At 33.4% G+C, this 20,122-nt stretch overlaps 3 protein-coding genes across 4 annotated transcripts in view; 1 reads left to right on the top strand and 2 right to left on the bottom strand.

Annotated features, from left to right (window-relative positions):
* Positions 1-134: 134 nt before the first annotated feature.
* On the bottom strand, positions 135-10,633 carry LOC126893451 (3-ketodihydrosphingosine reductase). Its single transcript, XM_050663659.1, has 2 exons — positions 9,701-10,633; positions 135-527 (listed from the first exon to the last, which is right to left on the bottom strand). The coding sequence occupies exons 1-2, from the start codon at positions 10,472-10,474 to the stop codon at positions 297-299; spliced, it is 1,005 nt and encodes a 334-aa protein (XP_050519616.1). The 5' UTR covers positions 10,475-10,633; the 3' UTR covers positions 135-296.
* A 522-nt stretch (positions 10,634-11,155) lies between these two features.
* The window catches only part of LOC126893450 (leucine-rich repeats and immunoglobulin-like domains protein 2), a 143,846-nt gene continuing 134,879 nt past the window's right edge, over positions 11,156-20,122 (bottom strand). For both annotated transcript variants that reach the window (XM_050663657.1, XM_050663656.1), the window contains exon 5: positions 11,156-11,392. In XM_050663657.1, coding sequence (XP_050519614.1) covers positions 11,207-11,392 — 186 coding nt within the window. In that variant the 3' untranslated portion in view covers positions 11,156-11,206. The remainder of the gene's footprint in view (positions 11,393-20,122) is intronic.
* LOC126893449 (tigger transposable element-derived protein 4-like) lies at positions 12,574-15,351 on the top strand. Its single transcript, XM_050663654.1, has 2 exons — positions 12,574-12,788; positions 13,376-15,351. The coding sequence occupies exon 2, from the start codon at positions 13,376-13,378 to the stop codon at positions 15,149-15,151; it is 1,776 nt and encodes a 591-aa protein (XP_050519611.1). The 5' UTR covers positions 12,574-12,788; the 3' UTR covers positions 15,152-15,351.

The raw sequence follows: 20,122 nt of genomic DNA, 5'->3' as shown, positions 1-20,122 counted from the left end.
TGTTCACATATCACTAAACGGTACCAATTTATACACATCCTACTTACCAAGATTGCTAATGCACTCCGGAATCTTCATCATCATTATTTTTGTGTTTATTCCTATATGAATTTGTTCTTTAATAAATACACAGAAACATCAAAAAACTTTATTATAAATACTAAAAAATATGTATGCGTACCAAAACTTATTATTTCATAAAATATATTTGACCAGACGGGTTTAAATGCCACTTAGGAATTACTTAAGTATATTAGTATTGAACAACACTTCAACAACTTGTACCTCATTTCAATTCATTGTACTTTTTGGGTATCTTGTTCTAACTCACGGTTTTTTTTATCATTGTAGCAATTCTGTACCACCTTATGGAAGGTTGTAACATAGTAACATCCAAGTAACCTCAGGGGGCCTAATACAAGGGTCTGTACAATGACTTCGATACATCGAAGGGGTGGTGTCATACCAACACAAAGAGTAGTTAAGACACTTGACTCAAATCCATAATAACTAAAGAATTTTCCAACCTGAAACAAAAAATGTATTAAAAGGCTGAAATATGCTGTCAAATATTACGCACATCCTGTTAAAAAATGTATTAACTCAAAAATTTCATTTTTATGCATATCTCACCAACAAAACATATTATGCTATTATGCATCATCCGTCTCCTCAGAAATCTGTAATATTGAGACCTTAAAAATATATCAGTAGATGGAACGAAACAATATGTCACAATTAAAAATCAAAGCTCATAGTCCAGTACACACAGTATCATTCGAACTTGTGATAGGAAGGTGTGCTAATTTCAGGTGAAAAATGTATTAATTTAAAAAGCAACCATATAAAACCAATGTGCTTTAACGTTCCTTTCAGGTGAAAGTATCGTAGATCAAATTTTTTCAAGGAAAACTGTAGAAATATTTTTCCTATGTTGTTCTAGCCCAGTTGTAATTGGTCAGTTTGAACCGTGTAAGTTTTTGGACAGTCACCACATCGAGGGTTGAGAACAATAGGGTTCCAAGCAACATTTTGTACAAAATCGTTTTTGTTTTAAGAATTATATTTAATAAACAATTCTGCATCGAATGATAGTTGAAAAACGTTGAATTGTTTCTAGATGGCGGTGTAATCAATGATAAAATAAGGTTTCAAGTATGTGAAATACTTTCAGGTTCGGGCAATAAGGTTCCAAGCGACAAGTACTTTAGAAAAATTAAGAGTCTGTGTACTTTGTACCCACTTAAGAAGTTATACTTCTATTATATGATTTCAACGAAACAAATATACTTTCAGTGGCGTACCCAGGGGGGTTTGTCCGCCCCTCAAGGGGAGCAGTTTATTGTGCAATACAAAGAAAATGATCACAATAGTCCATTTGTTTCTGTTAATATTAACATTAAAGCAGCTAAACGCAGCAAAATATTACCAGTTCAAAGTAATTTGGATAAACTTATAGCTCCAACCGACAGAATGAAAACAATTACTGAAAAAAAAATTCAACAAATTGAATTTTCCTATAAGTGGATGCCAAACCATGATCAGGAATATTTATATGAGGGCTTTAATTTCTGAATACAAAAAAAGATAAATTTAATTAATTTTTCCATAATATATACCTAAGTATTTTTTTTATTTTCATTTTAAGTTCTGTTGTTTAAGCCAAATTTAGGAAAAATATATTTTGTGTTATGATTGTCTATTTAAAAATAAATATTCATTTTATTTTGAAATTTATATCTTAATTTCACCAATTGCGCTAACAATTTTTGGAAAATTTAAAATTTTTTGTGAAATGTTTATCTTATAATTCCATAAGGTTCCAAGTACAAATCTTATAGAATAAGGTTCCAAGTACACTGCAGACGTCAGTAAATATGTTACAGAATTGCACATTAGAATCTTACTTATGACATTATCTAACGTGAGGCGTTATCACAATTTACCACACTGTAGTATAAATTAATTTTTAATATTTAATAATTTTTAGATTTACAGTCCTTCAAATAACAAAGTTGTGATAGTTTAAAATTAGAAACTTGTCTCCTGAAAAATTTATGAAATGGCGCTTGGAACCTTATTGTTCTCAGCCCTCGACATATCAGTTTGTATGTACCACTCTGTAATTGGTTTTTCTTTTGCCCCTTATTGTTCTTAGTGTATTTGCCGAAGTTGTTATTTCAGAAAACTGGTGTTTTTCCGCTTTTTCTTACATGTTTGGCAATCTTTGTTGATATCTTGTCTCTATAGGTATGTAATCAGGCAGAATGTACTACATAAGGATTTTCTTATGCAGGTTTTTAATTTAAAATTTTGTTAATTATTGTTTGTTCGTTGTACCCATTGTTTACTTACTGACTTTACTCCTCTTGATTCCATTTGAAACATAGGGCCTCTACAGTCCCCCTCCATTCATCTCTGTTTCTGGTCAGGGCTTTCACCTCTTTCTATTTTAACCTATTGTCTTCTAGCTCTCTGGTAATATTTCTTTTCCAGGATGTCATCGGTCTGCCTTGTTTTCTTTTTCCAGTTGGTTGGTAATCCAGGCTTGTTTGGTTATACCATCTTCATTTTTCCTTAATGTGTGTCCAATAAACTTCTATTTGTGTCTTTATCGTTTTGGCTATTAGCTCTTGATTAGTTTTTCTCCAAATTTCCTTGTTACCTATCAGATTTGGCCAATATATTTGCAATATTCGTCTAAGGCATCTATTTACAAATGTTTGAACCTTTTGTATAATCTTTTTCACTAATTTCCAAGTTTCTGCGGCATATAGCAAAATGCTCTTTACATTTGTATTAAGGTACTAGTACACTTTGGAAGACCAAAAATAATCATTTTTGTCAAGAATTTTTTTCTCAGAACCTGTATTAAAAATGAACATAAAACTTTTTACATATTAATATCTAACTCTTAGAGAGTACAAAAAATATATCTTTTTTCATTTATGCATGTGCACTAATATTGTAGAGGGCGCAAAAGTCGAGGCCTCGAAAAATGATGGCGGACAGTTAATCTCAGGATGGGGATATCTGAAACAAAAAAATCGTACTGCACTTGAAAAAGTAAGGTTTCTTACGTAACAATATATGTACCACAATTTGACCAAAAAAAAAAAAAAATATTTTTTAACCATGAAAAACTGAAGACAAACGGGCGATTTTTTCACAAAATTTTTTCAAATTTCAGTAAAATATTTTTTTTGCGGAATTTTTCACTAACGGTGGTAAATTGTCACGTAAGAGACCTTTCTTTTTCAAATGCCGTACGATTTTTTTGTTTCAGAGATCCCAATCCTGAGATTAACTGTCCGCCATCGAAACTACTTTTTTTTCGAGGCCTCGACTTTGGCGCCCTCTATAATATTAGTGTATGTGCATAAATGAAAAAAGATATATGTATTTCTTGTAGTCTCTAAGAGTTGGACATTAATATGTAAAAAGTTTTATGTTCATTTTTAATAAGGGTTCTGAGAAAAAAAAATCTGGAAAAAATGCTTATTTTTGGTCTTCTAAAGCAGTGGTTCTCAACCTTTTCACCACTGAGGACCACTTGTACCTTTCAGAATTCTTGGCGGACCACTTAGATATTATTATTAATATTTCCCAATAACAGGTAAAATGAGATGAACACTGAAGTTTTACTAATGAATTTATTATTTACAAAATAAAAAAAGAAAATACATAGTGAAAGACAAAAGTAATATAAAAAACAAAATAAAAAGTCATAGATAGCGCCAAATTAAGACGTTAATGACTCCCTTGGTCTTGCTTCTCACTTGAAAGTTGGCTCGAAAGAAGTTAACGCCAGTCTCATAGGAGCATACAAATTTAGCAACCTATTTCTGTATTTATTCTTGATGACCGGTTGTGTTACCTTGCAACTCAATCGAGGTCAGGAACTCCTCAGATAATTTTTTGTTGTCTTTATCTATGAATCGTATATAAACAAGAAGAATAGCTTTATTGGTAATATCTGTAGATTCATCAAGTTGTACAGCAAAAATCTTTGAGGAATGAATTTTCTTTAGAAGTTGGGTTTCAACATCTGATGCCACATCTTCAATTCTCTTACTAACGGTGTCATTGGAAAGAAAAATATTTTGCATTTGTTTAGCGTATTTATCACCTAAAATTGCTTTAGTTGCATCTACGATACATGGTAAAGCTAATTCCTCACCAACAGTAAAGGGTTTTTTGGTTTTTGCGATTCTAAGTGAAAGTTGATATGACGCCTTTGATTAACTGATTATGATTGACAAATTTAAATTGATTATTTTATGACTGTTCACTTCGCGGACCACATGAAAACCGTTCGCGGACCACAGGTTGAGAATCACTGTTCTAAAGTGTACTAGTACCTTAAATATCCTGATTTTGTACCCATTGTTTACTGATATTTTTTTAATAATGTTCAATTCCATATCAGTTATTTTTTGACATGAGAATTTCTGTCAATCTATGTAACATGCTGTCGTATGCTGCTAATTTATGTTGTGTAGGATGGGATGATGAATTGTGTATGGTTGTGTCAATATGGGTAGGTTTATGAAATACGGAGAACTCTTGTTTGTTTTGCAGTCTCATAATTTTTAAATCTAGAAAATGTATGGACTGATTCTGTTCTGCTTCTATTGTAAATTCAATATTATTAGAATATTCTAATATATTATTAGAAGATATGGAAATTAATAAATTAAATACAGATATAATCCTGAATGACCAACTCGAGACAAACAGCTCCCCACTCCTCAACCTCTTCAGTTAAAGACTTTAAAGTGTAGACTCATTGTACAAACCCATCACTTGAGAAAGGCACTCTGCCCAAAAACACATGTAGTGACATTAATTTTTAACACATTGCTACATTTATGGACACAACTGTATATCGCTGGCGGAAAGGCAGGACATACAGTGGAACCTCGATAACTCGGATTAATCGGGACCGCGGCCGATCCGGGTTATCGAAAATCCGGGTTAGCCGGAGAATATAGTAAAAATTAATAAATAACCTCCATTACAATTACAAAAACATGAAACACATATGCACAGTACACATCTAAATTACGTATAGTTGTATAGAGTGTAGAGTTTTGTTCATTTCTTGGTAAAAAACTCAGTCATACTGTAGAGATGTACCGACACCATAATATGGTAGGTCTGGATCCTGCGTACAAAAAAAAATTGATAAATAGCAAGCTGAAAATTTGTTATTAGCTTAAGGGTGTCTAGTCGGACAAACATTAATATATGGGAACACTGGAACAGGGGAAGTTTTAACTGTGGAACAGGTTAAAAATTTGGAACGGTCAGACCACGAAAACGGCACATGTATTTTTTCCGACAGAACAGACTTAAACTCTCCGAACAGAGATTAAACTCTCATGCAAAAATCAGACTGCTATTTATCACCAAATTGGCGTTTTAATGAGTGGAACATGTAGAATATGTCAAATGACAGGAATTATGACAGGTGATAAATAGCAGTCTGATTTTTGCATGAGAGTTTAATCTCTGTTCGGAGAGTTTATGTCTGTTCTGTCGGACAAAACAAATGTGCCATTTTCGTGTTCTGACCGTTCCAAATTTTTGACCTGTTCCACAATTAAAACTGCCCCTGTTCCAGTGTTCTCATATATCAAAGTTTATCCGACTAGACACCCTTAAGCTATTAATAAATTTTTAGCTTGCTATTAATCAACTTTTTTTTCATACGCGGGATCCAGACCTATGGTAGCATAATATCATATTATGATGCTGCAATAAATTTATTTTAAAGATTCGTCTTTATCAATCCTACCTAATGTTTCTAGTTTCTTTTCCATTGTCACTGCAACATTTTTACGTTTTGTTACCATTACGTAGACAAAGCAAACACAATCTGAAGCACGATTACATTACAGAACGGAAGTGATTAATAGGCTGTACTACACACAATACAAGAATTTTTAAATAGTCACGTCTTTTTTAAACAATACTAAGACAGTTTGACATAAATAAAGAAAAAGGAATACAGACAGGTGTCTGTTCTTTCCGATAAGCTGAGACGGTCGCTCTGGCTGCCGCCGTGTGCATGAATCATTTTTACTATTGTACTTATGTGTTCAAATTACACAAATACACATTATCTCTGAAATATTATTTGGCCTACATACATTTTTATTTGATAAAATTGTTAAATTATTTGTTAAATTTTTGTCTGATGAAAATCGGTCCGGGTTAGCCGGACTTCCGGGTTATCGGGGGCCGACTTATCGGGGTTCCACTGTAGTAACTGAAAAAATTATGTAAAATGAGTTACTTCGGTTTTCGCTTTAGAATAAGTGTATCAGCACCTATTAAACAGCTGTTACAGCTGGGAAAGCCTTCCGGAAATTTTCCCACTTATTCTAAAGCAAAAACCGAAGTAACTCATTCTATACACCTTTAAACTCAGGTATCGCTATATATAAAATGCTACCGCAACAATTAAAGAACTCAAACTCAACAACTCTGTTTCAAAAAAAACTTAAACGATTACTGGAAAATGGATGTTTTTATTCCATCCAGGAATTTAAAGACAGCCTTATGAACTGCGTGTAGTGTAATAGTGTTTTTGTATTGTTATCTGTGTTTTGACTTTGATTATGTTGTGTATGTTAATATACTATATTTTATATTACAGTAGAACCCCGATTATCCGGGTGCAGATTATCCGTGCTGCGGATTATCCTGCAATGATTTTCTATTACTCAAATTGCATTTTTGAGATTTTATCAAAATAGCGTCATCGTAAATTACTCAACGGAAACTCTATATGCCGGAAGAGAGACTCATAATGGAAGATTTATTTTATCTGTTATCTTTTTGTGATACGTATGTACAGTCACAATCACTGAATAGTTTACACCCTTTAATATCCAGTGGCCAATTTTTTGAATTTGTACCTCGTTTAAACGCACCTTTTACGTCAAAGTGACGTTACCAGTGGCAGACCCAGAATAGGTTGATTAAAATTAAAAAATCAAAATAAAATAAATCTATTTTACAAAATTTAACAAAACGGAAAGTACAGAAATGCATTTTTTTAAATAAAATTGAGTTAAAATGATTGAGTTTGGCAATTACTTTTGGTTTTGAGCGTGATATAAACGGCATTTTGGAAGCTTTTAATAACTTCTTATTTTATTTTTCAATACGCACTAAAATTTTTGACATGAAATTGAACATTTAGTAAATCCGTATGACACTGCGATTTTACAGTATTACAATATAAAAATAAAGGTGTAAACTATTCAGTGATTGTGACTGTAAATATCCCTTTCAGGCCTGAACTTTTTTTGAGTGAAAATGAAGTTTCGTTTTGAATAAATACCATATATGATATCTAAAAAAGGTGTAAAAAATGCAGAAAAAAATTCATAATTTGAATCTGTCACAAATGACATGTCACATTCGTGCGCTCTCGGCTTATGTTCCATGAATGCAGGATCGTAAGTGTATGAAAAAATTCACTTTTGTTAAACATAAACGCTGTGTCTAGGTACACGCTAACGTGTACGCAAATAAAAAAAGTTAGGTACACGCTTAAACGTCATCAAATCAGTGACGTCACTATTTAGCGTGCACTCTGACTGGGTTTTTTTGGTACACGCTAATTTGAGCTGCGTGTATGCTGTGATATTTAAAAGTATCTGGTATGGTGAGTATCAGAGTGTGGTTAGAATTTGTCTAATCACTAATCACGTTGTGTTTACCCTTTAATATTGATTAATAGTAAAGAGTTTTCTTATTTTTTATTTGTTTAGTATTTTTTTAAATTAACTATGGAGTGTGGACAATTATTTAGTTCTATTAATGAGTTTAACAACATTCTAAAACAGTATGAAAAAGATAAAAGACAAAAATTCGTGATTAAGGGTAGCAGAAGTATTAAGATAAAATATACAGGACAATTGATTAGTGTGATAAAGCTCAGTAGATCCGCTACAGTAATAGATAGCAATAAAAGTTAGTAACAAAAATGGTTGCAAACTTTGAGCTTCATATTATAAAATTAGTTACAATGTTACAGCAGGGCGTTCGATACCATAGTGGCAGACCAAACTTATGTTTTTTAAATAGAACATCCTATATTTTATTTTATGTTCGAAATCGTCTTAAATAACTTCTCCATCACAAAAATATAAAGGTTTATTATGTTATACAGGGTATTCACAAAGTTAGAACCAATTATCTATGAAAATCGTAACAAGTTCAACTCCCTGTATAAATAAAAATAAACACAACAGCATTGATTTATAAACTGGTATAACTAACTTATGTATAAAAATTATTTTAACAGTGTTTTGTAGATGTCATGTCAACTAAATATTTATTTTGCCTACCTGAATACATACTTTTATATACACATTGATTTATTACAATAATTAAGTTTGAACATCTGAATAGTTCTGCTTCCTTTCCCGTAATAACAAATATTTTTCTATCAAACAAACACTAAACATATCACTAAACACATAATGACGTCACTTGCTTGATGAAGTTTAATTCGCGTGTACGCAACTTTTTTATTTGCATACACGTTAACGTGTACCTAGACACAGCGAAACATAAAACACTAATAGGACCAAATAACAATTATTTTTATAATTTTTTAATATGATATTACATACTAACTAAAATAAATCAAAAACTTTTTGCTGGAATGTCATGTCTTTTCATTGTCTCCTTGCTGAAGAAGAGCTCGTAGAAGGAACAGGTTCTTCATCCAATACAGGTTCTTCATCCAATACAGTTTATTCAATATCCTTGCCATCAGTGTTAGTTTTAAATAATTGAACCTCAAAAACATCATCATTTTCGTCATCTAAATCTTCTATTTCGGACTAGTTACCATCATTTAACAACTCTAGAGCCAAAGCGTGGGTGAGAGATTTTTAATTTCCTTCTATTGAAAATTGAATGTGTGACGACAACTCACTATCGTGATATTCAAATATTACGGGACAAGATCTCTACAAACAAACCAATAATTTCTTAAATCTTGTTTATTTTCTTGAAGTTGAAACTTTATATATACCACAACCCCGTTTCAATAACATAAACATTTATAAAAAACAAAATATCATTTACTTACCTTTACCAGTTTTGTAGTCAAAATACACAGCCATCCTATAGGGTATTCTATTGCAAACTAAGCACGAATTAGTTAAATGATTTAAGTTATTCTGATAATACACGATAGACACAACATATTGATATCATCTTTCCCAGTAAAAATATGTATATTTTGATAGTGATACTTATTTCCGTGCCACCTCCGGTCCCGACGAGCACGGATAATCGGGGTTCTACTGTATATGTAATTGTAATAATTTTAATTTTAGCTTATTACTTATTATTATATACTTATTATACATTTTTTTGACACGTCCAATCTGTATATTTACAGTGTAAAGGAATTAAATAAATTTGATTTGATTTGATATACAAATTTTTCAGTTACAAGGTTCTGCCTTTCCACCTTCAGTATGTAGACACAAAGTGACATGACTGTATGATGATGAAGATGTGGCGGTGAATGTGTTAACAAATTTTCTGGAAACATTAAAAACAACAGTTTTCAGTGTTTTATTGTTTAATATTTTGAGTTGATACTGTTTATAACTGGATGTGTGATTTAAAATAGGTGGGATAATAAAGTAATGTATGTACCTACCAATGCATCATCGAGCAGTCTTTTGGCAACATCGTCAGGATTAGCCAATCCCCCAGCTTCAGATATAATTCTCGTTTCTTCCGGTTTATTTTTATTTTCATTGGCAAATCCAGGGGTGTCAGTATCTGGAGGCAAAGCTAAGGTAACAGATACGTTGTAGGGTTTTGCTTCCATGTGTACAGCTTCGGCAAGACCCCGAACTGCAAACTTACAGCCTGAGTATATCGAAAACCCATAAATTCCCATTAACGAAGCTTGTGAACCTGTAAGAACCACAATTCCATCCTTTCTTTCTTTTAATCTGGGCAAGATGGATTTTACAGAATAAATACTTCCCAAGTAATTGACATCAATCAACTGTTTGATTTCTTGTAGGGTTAGGTCTTCTATTACTCCGCATATTGCCATTCCAGCACAGTTCACCATCATATAAATGGGGCCTACCTGATCTTCTATTTGGGTTATATTATTGTCCAAACTTGCATAATCAGCAACATCTACAGAAACTCTACTGATGATTTGTTGATTGGCATCCACAACATGCTGCTGTATCTCTTGCTTGGCCTCTTCCAATCTATCAACATTTCTTGCAATAATTGTTACGTGAGCACCTTCACGGGCAGCTAGCTTGGCCACGCTTTTCCCAATTCCACTGGACCCTCCAATAACAACTACATGTTTTCCATTAATGCTTTTTTTGCGCAACGGCTGAACAGCTAGAGCAAAGATGATAAAAGCAATGCCTGATACAATCAGGATGGTTAATAGAATCATTTTTAGTTTCTATATTTAGAACAATCACTCCACTTGGCTTAGAAATAAACAAATAAAACAGTTCGACGTATTTTTAACTAACAAAACCTCTAAAACAATGATTTACATTAAAAAATCCAGATCAACTAAAGCTAACCAAAAACCAAATAAACAAATTGACACCTCTTTACCGGAATCGATGACAATCGATACTTGTGGCATCGAAAATCATTTTGAAATGTTGTTTCCGCGAAAGTAAGATAGTAAACTATGATTCTTCAAAGTTGGTTTAATAAATAATAACATAATATTTAACTTTCCTAAAGTTGTCATAAAAATTGCATTGAGAAATAACATTTTATTATTATAGGATCATTTTTTCAGCTTTTCCTCTAATCGAAATGAGGAATCAATTACGATTTACGATTTGTGTAATAAGAGTTGTCTATTATTAGGAAGAAATTAGTGGATCTATAATAATATAGATTTGATTCTATACATATACAATTTTTTAATTTTCTAACTTGTTTTTTATCTTTGCTCTATGTACTATTTGACTAATTTTTCATTATTTTAAATAATTAAGAAGTTCTTATATTAGTATTAGTCCATCTAGATAATTCCTTTGAATAATCACTTTTTGTCGTCTAGTAAAATAATTTGTTTAGTAAAAGAAAAAAAAACTGATAAACAAATGAAAAATAAAGTACTAGAAAAATATATTTAAGTTTCTGTGTTAACAGGTGTTACTAGTTAAAAAAAATAAGAGAAAATATAAATAAAAATTAATACTGCGTTGGAGCTCAAATATTGGACTGATGAATTTTTCTTCTGTTTCTTTTCTCTGTAAGCTTGCAGCATTTTAGAAGCAGTATCACCAGGAGGATCTAGGCATTCAAATTCGCAGCATCTTTCACCAACTCGGAATTTTTTACAGAACTAGAAAATGTAAGATACAATTTTTAATATTACTCCTAAATGTGCACCACATATTTAAATATATTTGCATCACATGTCTTTATACAGTTTGGTGCAAATGAAAGGAATAAATTCGTTATTTCGTAAACCGGCGACTTTAAAGAAAAATCCCGAAACAGGTCGATTTTTATTTTTGAATTATGATATTTTGGCATATATGTCACACTAGTGACGTCATCCATCTAGGCGTGATGACGTAATCGATGATTTTTTTTAATAGGAATAGGGGTCGTGTGCTAGCTCATTTGAAAGTTTATTCAATTCTCTATTCAGCAATATAAACATTTACGTAATTATTTATACAGTGTCTAAAAAAAAATTTAAATTAAATTATATGACGGAGAAGAAGAATGTATGTAATTAATTTAATTGAAAATACATTTTACTGTTACCCCAAAAACAGCAAAAATGTTTACTTCACAAATAAACATTGCTTTTCGATTAAATTCAATGTTCAAGCCAGCTCCTGCCAGCGACCTGCCGCTTAGAAGTTTGAACATTTAATTTAAGCGAAAAGCTATGTTTATTTGTGAAATAAATATTTTTTCTCATTTGTGACAGCAGAAAAATGTATTTTGAATTAAATAAATTACATACATTCTTCTTTTTTTTTGTCAAAAAATGTATTAAAAAAAAATCTTTGGACACCCTGTATAAATAATCGTGTAAATGTTTATATTACCGAATAGAGAATTTAATAACCTTTCAAATAAGCTAGCCCACGACCCAGTGCCGGATTAAAGGGGGGCTATGGGACTAGTAGCCCCAGGCGGTAAATTCTGAGAGGCGGTACGTCGCTCCCATCACGTTTTAATTCTATATGTGAATATTTCAAATTTATGGGGTTGATTGTCTGAAATAGCATGGCAATAAAACTTCGTCTCGTCACCGATATTTATTAAGATCCGTGTCCGGCTCCAACACGCCATGTCGTCAGTCGTCAGTCGTGTTAGTGCCCTTTTCGAGACTAGTCTCGAATTTTACTTATTTATTAGTGAAGTGTTTTCGTGACGTTTCTAAAAAATGAGCGGAAAGGAAGGAGGTGCATTTTGGAAACGACAAAAGTTAGAAAAACAACAAAAATTAAAAAAACCCCCAAGATTCAGCATTTTTTTACTAAATCCAGGCAAGATAGTAGGTAGGGTAAGGTGGGGTAATACCGGACAGCGGGGTAATACCGGACTGCGTTGTTTGTGCACGTATCGGCATATTATTGAATTTCGCGCTCATCACAGGCTGACCGTTAGACATCTGAATCTCAGTTCTCAGTTTAGTCGCTGCCACGTGCTTGCAAAGAGAGTTATCACAAAAATTACAAAATTTAGTGTGTGATTATATGAATTAACTGATTTTAAAGGTGAGTATTGACCATTTCTATTATAAGAAATTGATGAGATTACGTGCAAAGTCATAGCTTACGCAGTGTATTTTACGTATCTTTAAGTAGTTTTATTCATTACTTCCTCTAATAATTACTACCGAACATATGCATAAATATGTCGTTTAGGGGTAATCCCGGACACTGTGTCCGGCATTACCCCAGCTCCGGTTTGAACTAATTATTGTATTGGGAGATAGGTACATGCAAATACCTGCTGTTGTTTTATTATGATGGAATATTGGAAAGTGGATATAAATATAGTTAATAGGTAATAATTCATAATTACCTACATTTATAATTATTTGTCAACATTTTTTATAAATTTTTGTAGTTTTTGTTTCCCATTACAATTAAAACAAAATCTAATATAGTTTATGACATGTATGTGACATTTACATATTAATTCTTTGTAGACCTGAAGAAGATCCCATTCGTGATCAAAACATTGGCAATAAAAATAACTCAACAAACATACCTACAGTATTTATATCCAGTTTCTGCGATTCCATCATAATATTTATTATTGGATACAAAACAGTAAACACTGTTATTTTAATTTACAGATGCCGCGGAATTATAAAAGAGTCACCGAAAAAGCTTCGTGGAGAGAGGAGGAGTTGCAAGGAGCACTCCGTGCTATACAGAATGGTATGTCGTTAAGAAAAGCTGCAATAAAATTTTCAATTCCAAAATCTACGTTACACGAACGACTTAAAAATGGCACTGCCCCTTCTGGACCTTCCTTGGGCCGAAAGCCAGTTTTTTCAGTTGAAGCCGAAAATGCACTTGCTGTTCAAATTAAGAAGCTGGCAAAAGTTTTTTATGGAATAACTCCCCAGGAAGTAAGAAGATGTGCTTTTGGATTTGCACAATCAAACAACATCCGAGTCCCCTTTAATCAAGAAAGAAAAATGGCTGGTAAAGACTGGGAAAGGGCCTTCATATCTCGTCACAATATTACGTTAAGGAAACCAGAAGCAACCAGCATTAACAGAATTACAGCTTTTAGTCGCAATGAAGTTACCATTTTTTTTAACAATTTATCCAGACTTATGGAAAAATATGCATTTTCACCCAATAAAATTTATAATTGCGATGAAACTGGGGTCACTACTGTACAACGCCCACCAAAAATATATGCAGAAAAATGTCAGAAGCGTGTTGGATTTGTTACAAGCTGGGAAAGGGGGAAAACAACCACAGCGATGTGTGCCGTCAACGCTACAGGAACCTATATACCTCCCATGTTTATATTTGCACGCCAAAGAATGGCGTCCCATCTTCAACGAAACGGTCCCCCAGGTGCCCTTTACACATGCTCAAAAAATGGGTGGATTACAGAGGACATATTTCTTACTTGGTTACAACATTTTCAAGCATTTGTAAAAGCATCCAAAGAAGATCCAGTTCTTTTAATCATGGACAATCATAGCACTCACTGCACATTACAAGCATATAATTTTTGTAGAGATAACGGTATTGCTCTTCTGACAATCCCTCCACATTCATCACATCGCCTTCAGCCACTCGATGTGAGCTTTTACTTTCCTCTAAAGACCGCATTCAACTCTGAATGTTCCAAATATTTGACCAGCCATCCAGGGGAGAAAATCACGCCTAGTGAGATTGCTGAATTATTTAATTTAGCATTTAGTAGAGTGGCAACCCCGGAAAAGGCTATCAAGGGATTTAAAGAGACAGGTATTTTCCCCTACAACCCTGACGTATTCACAGATGAAGATTTTGCTCCTGCAGAAACCTTTCAATCCACTGTTTCTGATGCACTTCAAGAACCTACCCAAGCAGAAAAACTACTCAAAACAAATGAGACTACCCCTGAAAAAAATAGTAGTGTGAATGAGACAGAATTAAAAAATGTTTCCTTTGCCGAGATAATTCCTCTACCATCTTGTTCTCACGAAAATGTTGTAAAGAGACAAAATAAGGCAAACAAGCAACACTCTATTGTATTTACGTCAACACCGCTAAAAGAAGAGCTAGAAAAAAAAGAAGAGAAGAAAAATAAAAAGACAACAATCAAATCAGATAAGGCTAAAAGAAATGTATTTATGACACAGGAGGGGTCTACATTAAGACAAAAATCAAAGCGAACAAAAATTGCCTTAAACTATAAAATATGTGAAGAAGGAGAAAGTGAGATAGAGGATGATGACGATGTTAGGGTCAAGAACATTACCGAAGACATTTGCATTTTGTGTGGAGAATTTGGCAAGAACAGTGAACTTTGGCTAAGATGTGTGTATTGTGGTCATTGGGCACACAAGGCATGTTCTAACTCTCCAAAAGACAAAAAATTTATTTGCGACTTTTGTTTGTAAAAGGTGTCCGTCATTACCCCAACATAGAGGGTAATACCGGACAGTGACAACTTTTTTTATATGTATATTTTTAATTTTGTATTGTAATTTTAAAAAGTTTTTTTAATCAAAATTTGTAGACTAACATGTGTTCTTCATTTTTGCTTAGGTTTCAAATTTTAATGTCGTCTAATAATAAAATAAATTCTAATTATCTTTAAGTGTACGCCATTACCCCACCTTACCCTATACCAACGAGTACCTACTTCTTTTCAAGACGATCCAATTGCAACAGTTTCAGATGTTTTAGAAGGTAGGTTTATTTGACTGTTTTAGTTACTTTTTTAATAAAATAAAATTTGCAGCAGGATCTTCATCACGTCGAGATCCACAGCAAATTCAGACCCACTTTGTTATATCGAGTTGCATCCTGAAAAGAGTTCTCCTGAACGTCAAATTCTAGTCGAAAGTGGTGTTAATCGAGTTGATTTACAATAGTGAAGAAATTGTAAAACCAATAACAAATTGATTGTGGCAAATATTATTCAATCAGTGTTGACTCTACGCCTGATTTAACACGTATAGATCAACTGACACTGACATTCAGTATTAGGTATTGCTCGGACACCGGAACACCTGCCGAGAGGTTCATACAGTTTTTAGACAACACTGGCTACAAAGCCGAATATATGGAAGCCAGCATTGTAGGAATTTTGACCAACCTGAATATAAATATCGATGACTGCAGAGGACATTCCCTAAATTTGATTGTGCAACATGCAGCAGAATGCACTATGGAAAGTACTTCTTTTTTTTAGTTGCTGAAGAAATTTATGTCTTTTTCTCAGCTTCAACTTACAGATGGAAACGACTCACTGATCTATTGAAAAATTGTGGCCATACAACATTTGTTCCAAAAAGAGTTAATGTGACTCGATGGTCAGGACGATTATTTAATGCATTAAAAGCTCTTAATTTCGGCTATCAAGATATAAAGCAAGCACTTTTAGAGTTATCCTCTAACGATGACGAGAAGATGCCAGTTCGCTGTCAACCAAACAATTTACACGAAAAGATGGCTACGTTAGAATTTGGTATTTATACTGCCTTTTGGTTCGAAGTACTGGAAAGAACTCACCTAGCGAGTAAATCTTTACAAAGCGCAAATATGGATTTACATACATGTTCGTCTTTGTATAGCTATAGTTCATTACAACATTTTTATGAGTCTCTTCGTGATAAATGTAATTTATTTGAACAAACAGGGCGCCTCTTATCACAACAAACGGAATACAGCAAAGAAATTAGAAGTCGCAAAAGAAAATCACAGTTTGACGAAGCAGATATAAGTACTTAGAAGAGATCCTTACACTACAAAATAAGATTAGAACCCAAGTGCTGTATAAAACAATTGATTATTTGGCAAATAATCTGAAATCTAGAGGAACAGATTATGAAAATATTGCCATCGCTTTCTCATTTTTATTTTCTCTACGTCTTTCAGAGGATAACGTGATTTCAGACAAAGCGTCGGCATTAGTGAATATGTATTCGAATGACTTGGATACATCTCTAGCAACTACTAGCAAGTGAGTGTATTCAATTAAAACATTTTATAATGTCACTACTAGGCCAAGTTGAGTAAAAAATCCAACAACTCACAGTGCTACTTTTGTGATGGAGCTTTTGCATAAAAATAATATAATTGCAACCTTCCCAAACGTAGAAATAGCACTAAGATTCTTCTTATCGTTGATTATAATGAAGAGAACAGAATTCTAGCAATTATTAGTCTATAATCTTAATATAATAATAATCTATATTAACTCATTAATTTAATAATGCACCAAAAAACTGCTAACATTCCTTATTTTTGTCCAGTGGCGTGCGGACAATCCTGGTCCTTCGCCTGGATACAAATTCTTTAAAAATTTATATAGACTGATATTTCTGGTTATCGTTCTGAATCGATAGTCTAGTCGATAGTACTCAGTTTTTGCTACCACATGGCGAGAAAAGCCAAAATTCATGAAAAAGTGACATTCCTTGTTTTTCCTCTGTACTCTTCATAATAATCTGCTTACAAAATTAGATTTTAATAAAATCATCGACCTGTTTGTAAGTAGGAAGTCCAGGAAAATTTGTTTGTAAATAATCATGTTAATTTACTTTATAAGTTGTGAGTTTGTGTCTTTGTGGCTTTTTTGTATACATATTTGTAATAAATCACATAATAATATCAAAATAGTTTTAATGAATTGTTAACCTAAGACGCATCTATACCTACTGGAGAGTGCCGGTATTGTATGACTTAGCCCCCGGCGGTCCATGAACTAAATCCGGCACTGCCACGACCCCTATTCCTATTTAAAAAATTCATCGATTACGTCATCACGCCCAGATGGATGACGTCACTAGTACGCCATATATTCCAAAATATCATAATTTAAAAATAAAAATCGACCTGTTTCGGGATTTTTCCTTTAAGTCACCGATTTACGAAATAACGAATGTATTCCTTTCATTTGCACCATACTGTATATGGACTCAACATAAACGTAAAAAAGACAAAGTTTATGATCATAAGCAAGAAAAAGATAAAAGAAGGTCAACCAAACCCCTGTACATAGAGTGAAGTACTACAACTACCTCGGCTCGGCACCATAAAAAATGAAGAATGGACCAACAACCAAGAGATAAGAGCACGCATTAGAAAAAGCTTCTTCTTCAGGTTCCTTCCCCTATCGGAGGTTGGAAATCGTCATCGCTAATGAGGCGCTCAGAGCAACAGTGGCCTAACCCACATCACACAATTTTACCAAAACGCTTTTACTACATTAAAGTTATGCATTAGTTAAGTATTCTCAGATGCAGATTGGCTCAAGCAACTATTGGTTGATCTACTCTGCATATGAAAATATTTAAATAAGGGATAACTTTAATGCAATTAAAGCGTTTTGGTAAAATTGTAGGATATGTGAGTTAGGCCACTGTTGCTCTGAGCGCCTCTTTAACTTTATTAGCCGCACTTCTGAACAATTCTAATGAGCTGCAACCGAACCACTCTCTCAAATTTCTTAGCCAGGAAATTTTGCGTCGTCCTGGGTTTCTCTTCCCTTGCATAATTAACCTAAGCAATACGTACTTCTCGCCCCTCATTATATGACCCAGATATTGAATCTTTCTAATTTTAACAGTTTTTATGACTTCACATTATTTCTTCATTCTTTGTAACACCTCTATATTAGTTACTTTTTCAGTCCACGATATTCTGTGGATTCTCCTGTAGCACCACATCTCAAAGGAGTTTAATTTTTTGATTTCAGACTGTTTTATTGGCCACGCTTCCATGCCGTATAATAAAGTAGAAAAAACGTAACAACGTAGCATTCTTGTGCGGATCTCTAGATTAAGGTTACGGTTGCAAAGTAAGTTCTTCAATTTTATGAACGTGTTTCTTGTCATTTCTATTCTAGATCTGATTTCTTTTGTTTGATCTCCATCTTCGGTTAAACACGTTGCTAAATATTTATATGTTGTTACTCTTTCGATCGTTGTATTATTGATGATCAGGTTATCTACATTTTGTGGTTTTTTTGAGAATATCATTGATTTCGTTTTCTTGAGATTCATTTGCAGTCCGTACCTTTCACATGCATTGTATACATGTTTTATTATGTACTGTAGATCTTCCATGTCACTTGCAAATATGACCGTATCGTCCGCATATCTAACATTATTAATGCTATTTCCGTTGACCAAAATACCTGCCACAATATCCAATAAAGCTTCTTGAAATATCACTTCACTGTAGACGTTGAATAAGAGTGGTGAAAGTATGCACCCTTGTCGAACTCCTCTAAGTATACTTACTTCCTCTGTCAGTTCTCCTTCGACTCTTACTCTTGCTTTCTGATTTTGATACAGATTCGATATAATTTGTAGATCTCTACTATCTATGTTTTTGGTCTTAAGAATACTTAAAAGCTTTTCATGTTGAACTCTGTCAAAAGCTTTTTTAAAATCTATGAAGCAAGCATATATGTCCTGATTCATATCCAGACATCGTTGTGTCAGAACATTGACTCCGAATAATGCTTCTCTAGTTCCTAGACCCTTTCTAAAACCCATCTGTGAATCACTTATTTCTTGTTCTAATTTCACGTGGATTCTGTTATGTATGATTTTAAGGAAGGTTTTCAATGTGTGGCTCATTAATGCAATCGTCCGATAGTGATTGCAATCTTTAGCATTTGTGATTTTTGGAATCGTTACAAAAGTTGAGAGAAGCCATTCTTTGGGTATGTGTCCCGTCTTGTATATGGAGTTAAAAAGGTCTACCAAAAAGAAAAAGCTAGATCCACCTTTAACCGTATTATGGGGGCCTTCTTCGAGAGCCACAATCTCTCTCTTGGTATAAAAGTGAGAATGCTGCGATGCTACGTCTTCTCTGTCCTTTTATGGCGTTGAATCGTGGACCTTACACAAAGATATTCATAAGTATACATGGTAAGAACCTAGCAGAGGTGAAAAACCCATAATAGACTATGTGCTGATAGAAAAAGAAAATAGAAGGAAAATCACTGAAGTAAGAGTAAAACGCGGTCCAGAGATAGGTAGTGATCATTATTTACTCGTGGCAACAATAAGAGACTAAGTAACAGAGGATCACAACTAAAGAGCAGTAACAAAAGCATTTAGCATAATCAAATCATACAGATTAAGACACATAACATTAGCCAACAAATATGTAAATGTTTTGAACGAAGAATTAGGAAGAAAAAATTGGGAAAACTTACAAGTGGATCAGATGTGGCAAACATTCAAAAACACAATTATAAAAACAGCAGAGAGAGTTTGTGGAATACACAAAAGCAACAGTAAACAGAAATTAACAGCATGGTGGTCAGAGGAAATCAGGAGACACACACGCAAGAAAAAGGAGATGTGGAGAAAATATCTTGGTAACCGAACAGAAGAAAATTATAAACA

Source organism: Diabrotica virgifera, chromosome 10 (assembly GCF_917563875.1).
Source record: "Diabrotica virgifera virgifera chromosome 10, PGI_DIABVI_V3a".
Taxonomy (NCBI): domain Eukaryota; kingdom Metazoa; phylum Arthropoda; class Insecta; order Coleoptera; family Chrysomelidae; genus Diabrotica; species Diabrotica virgifera.
The sequence above is the reverse complement of the archived record's forward strand: the minus strand, read 5'-3'. Positions and strand labels throughout refer to the sequence as shown.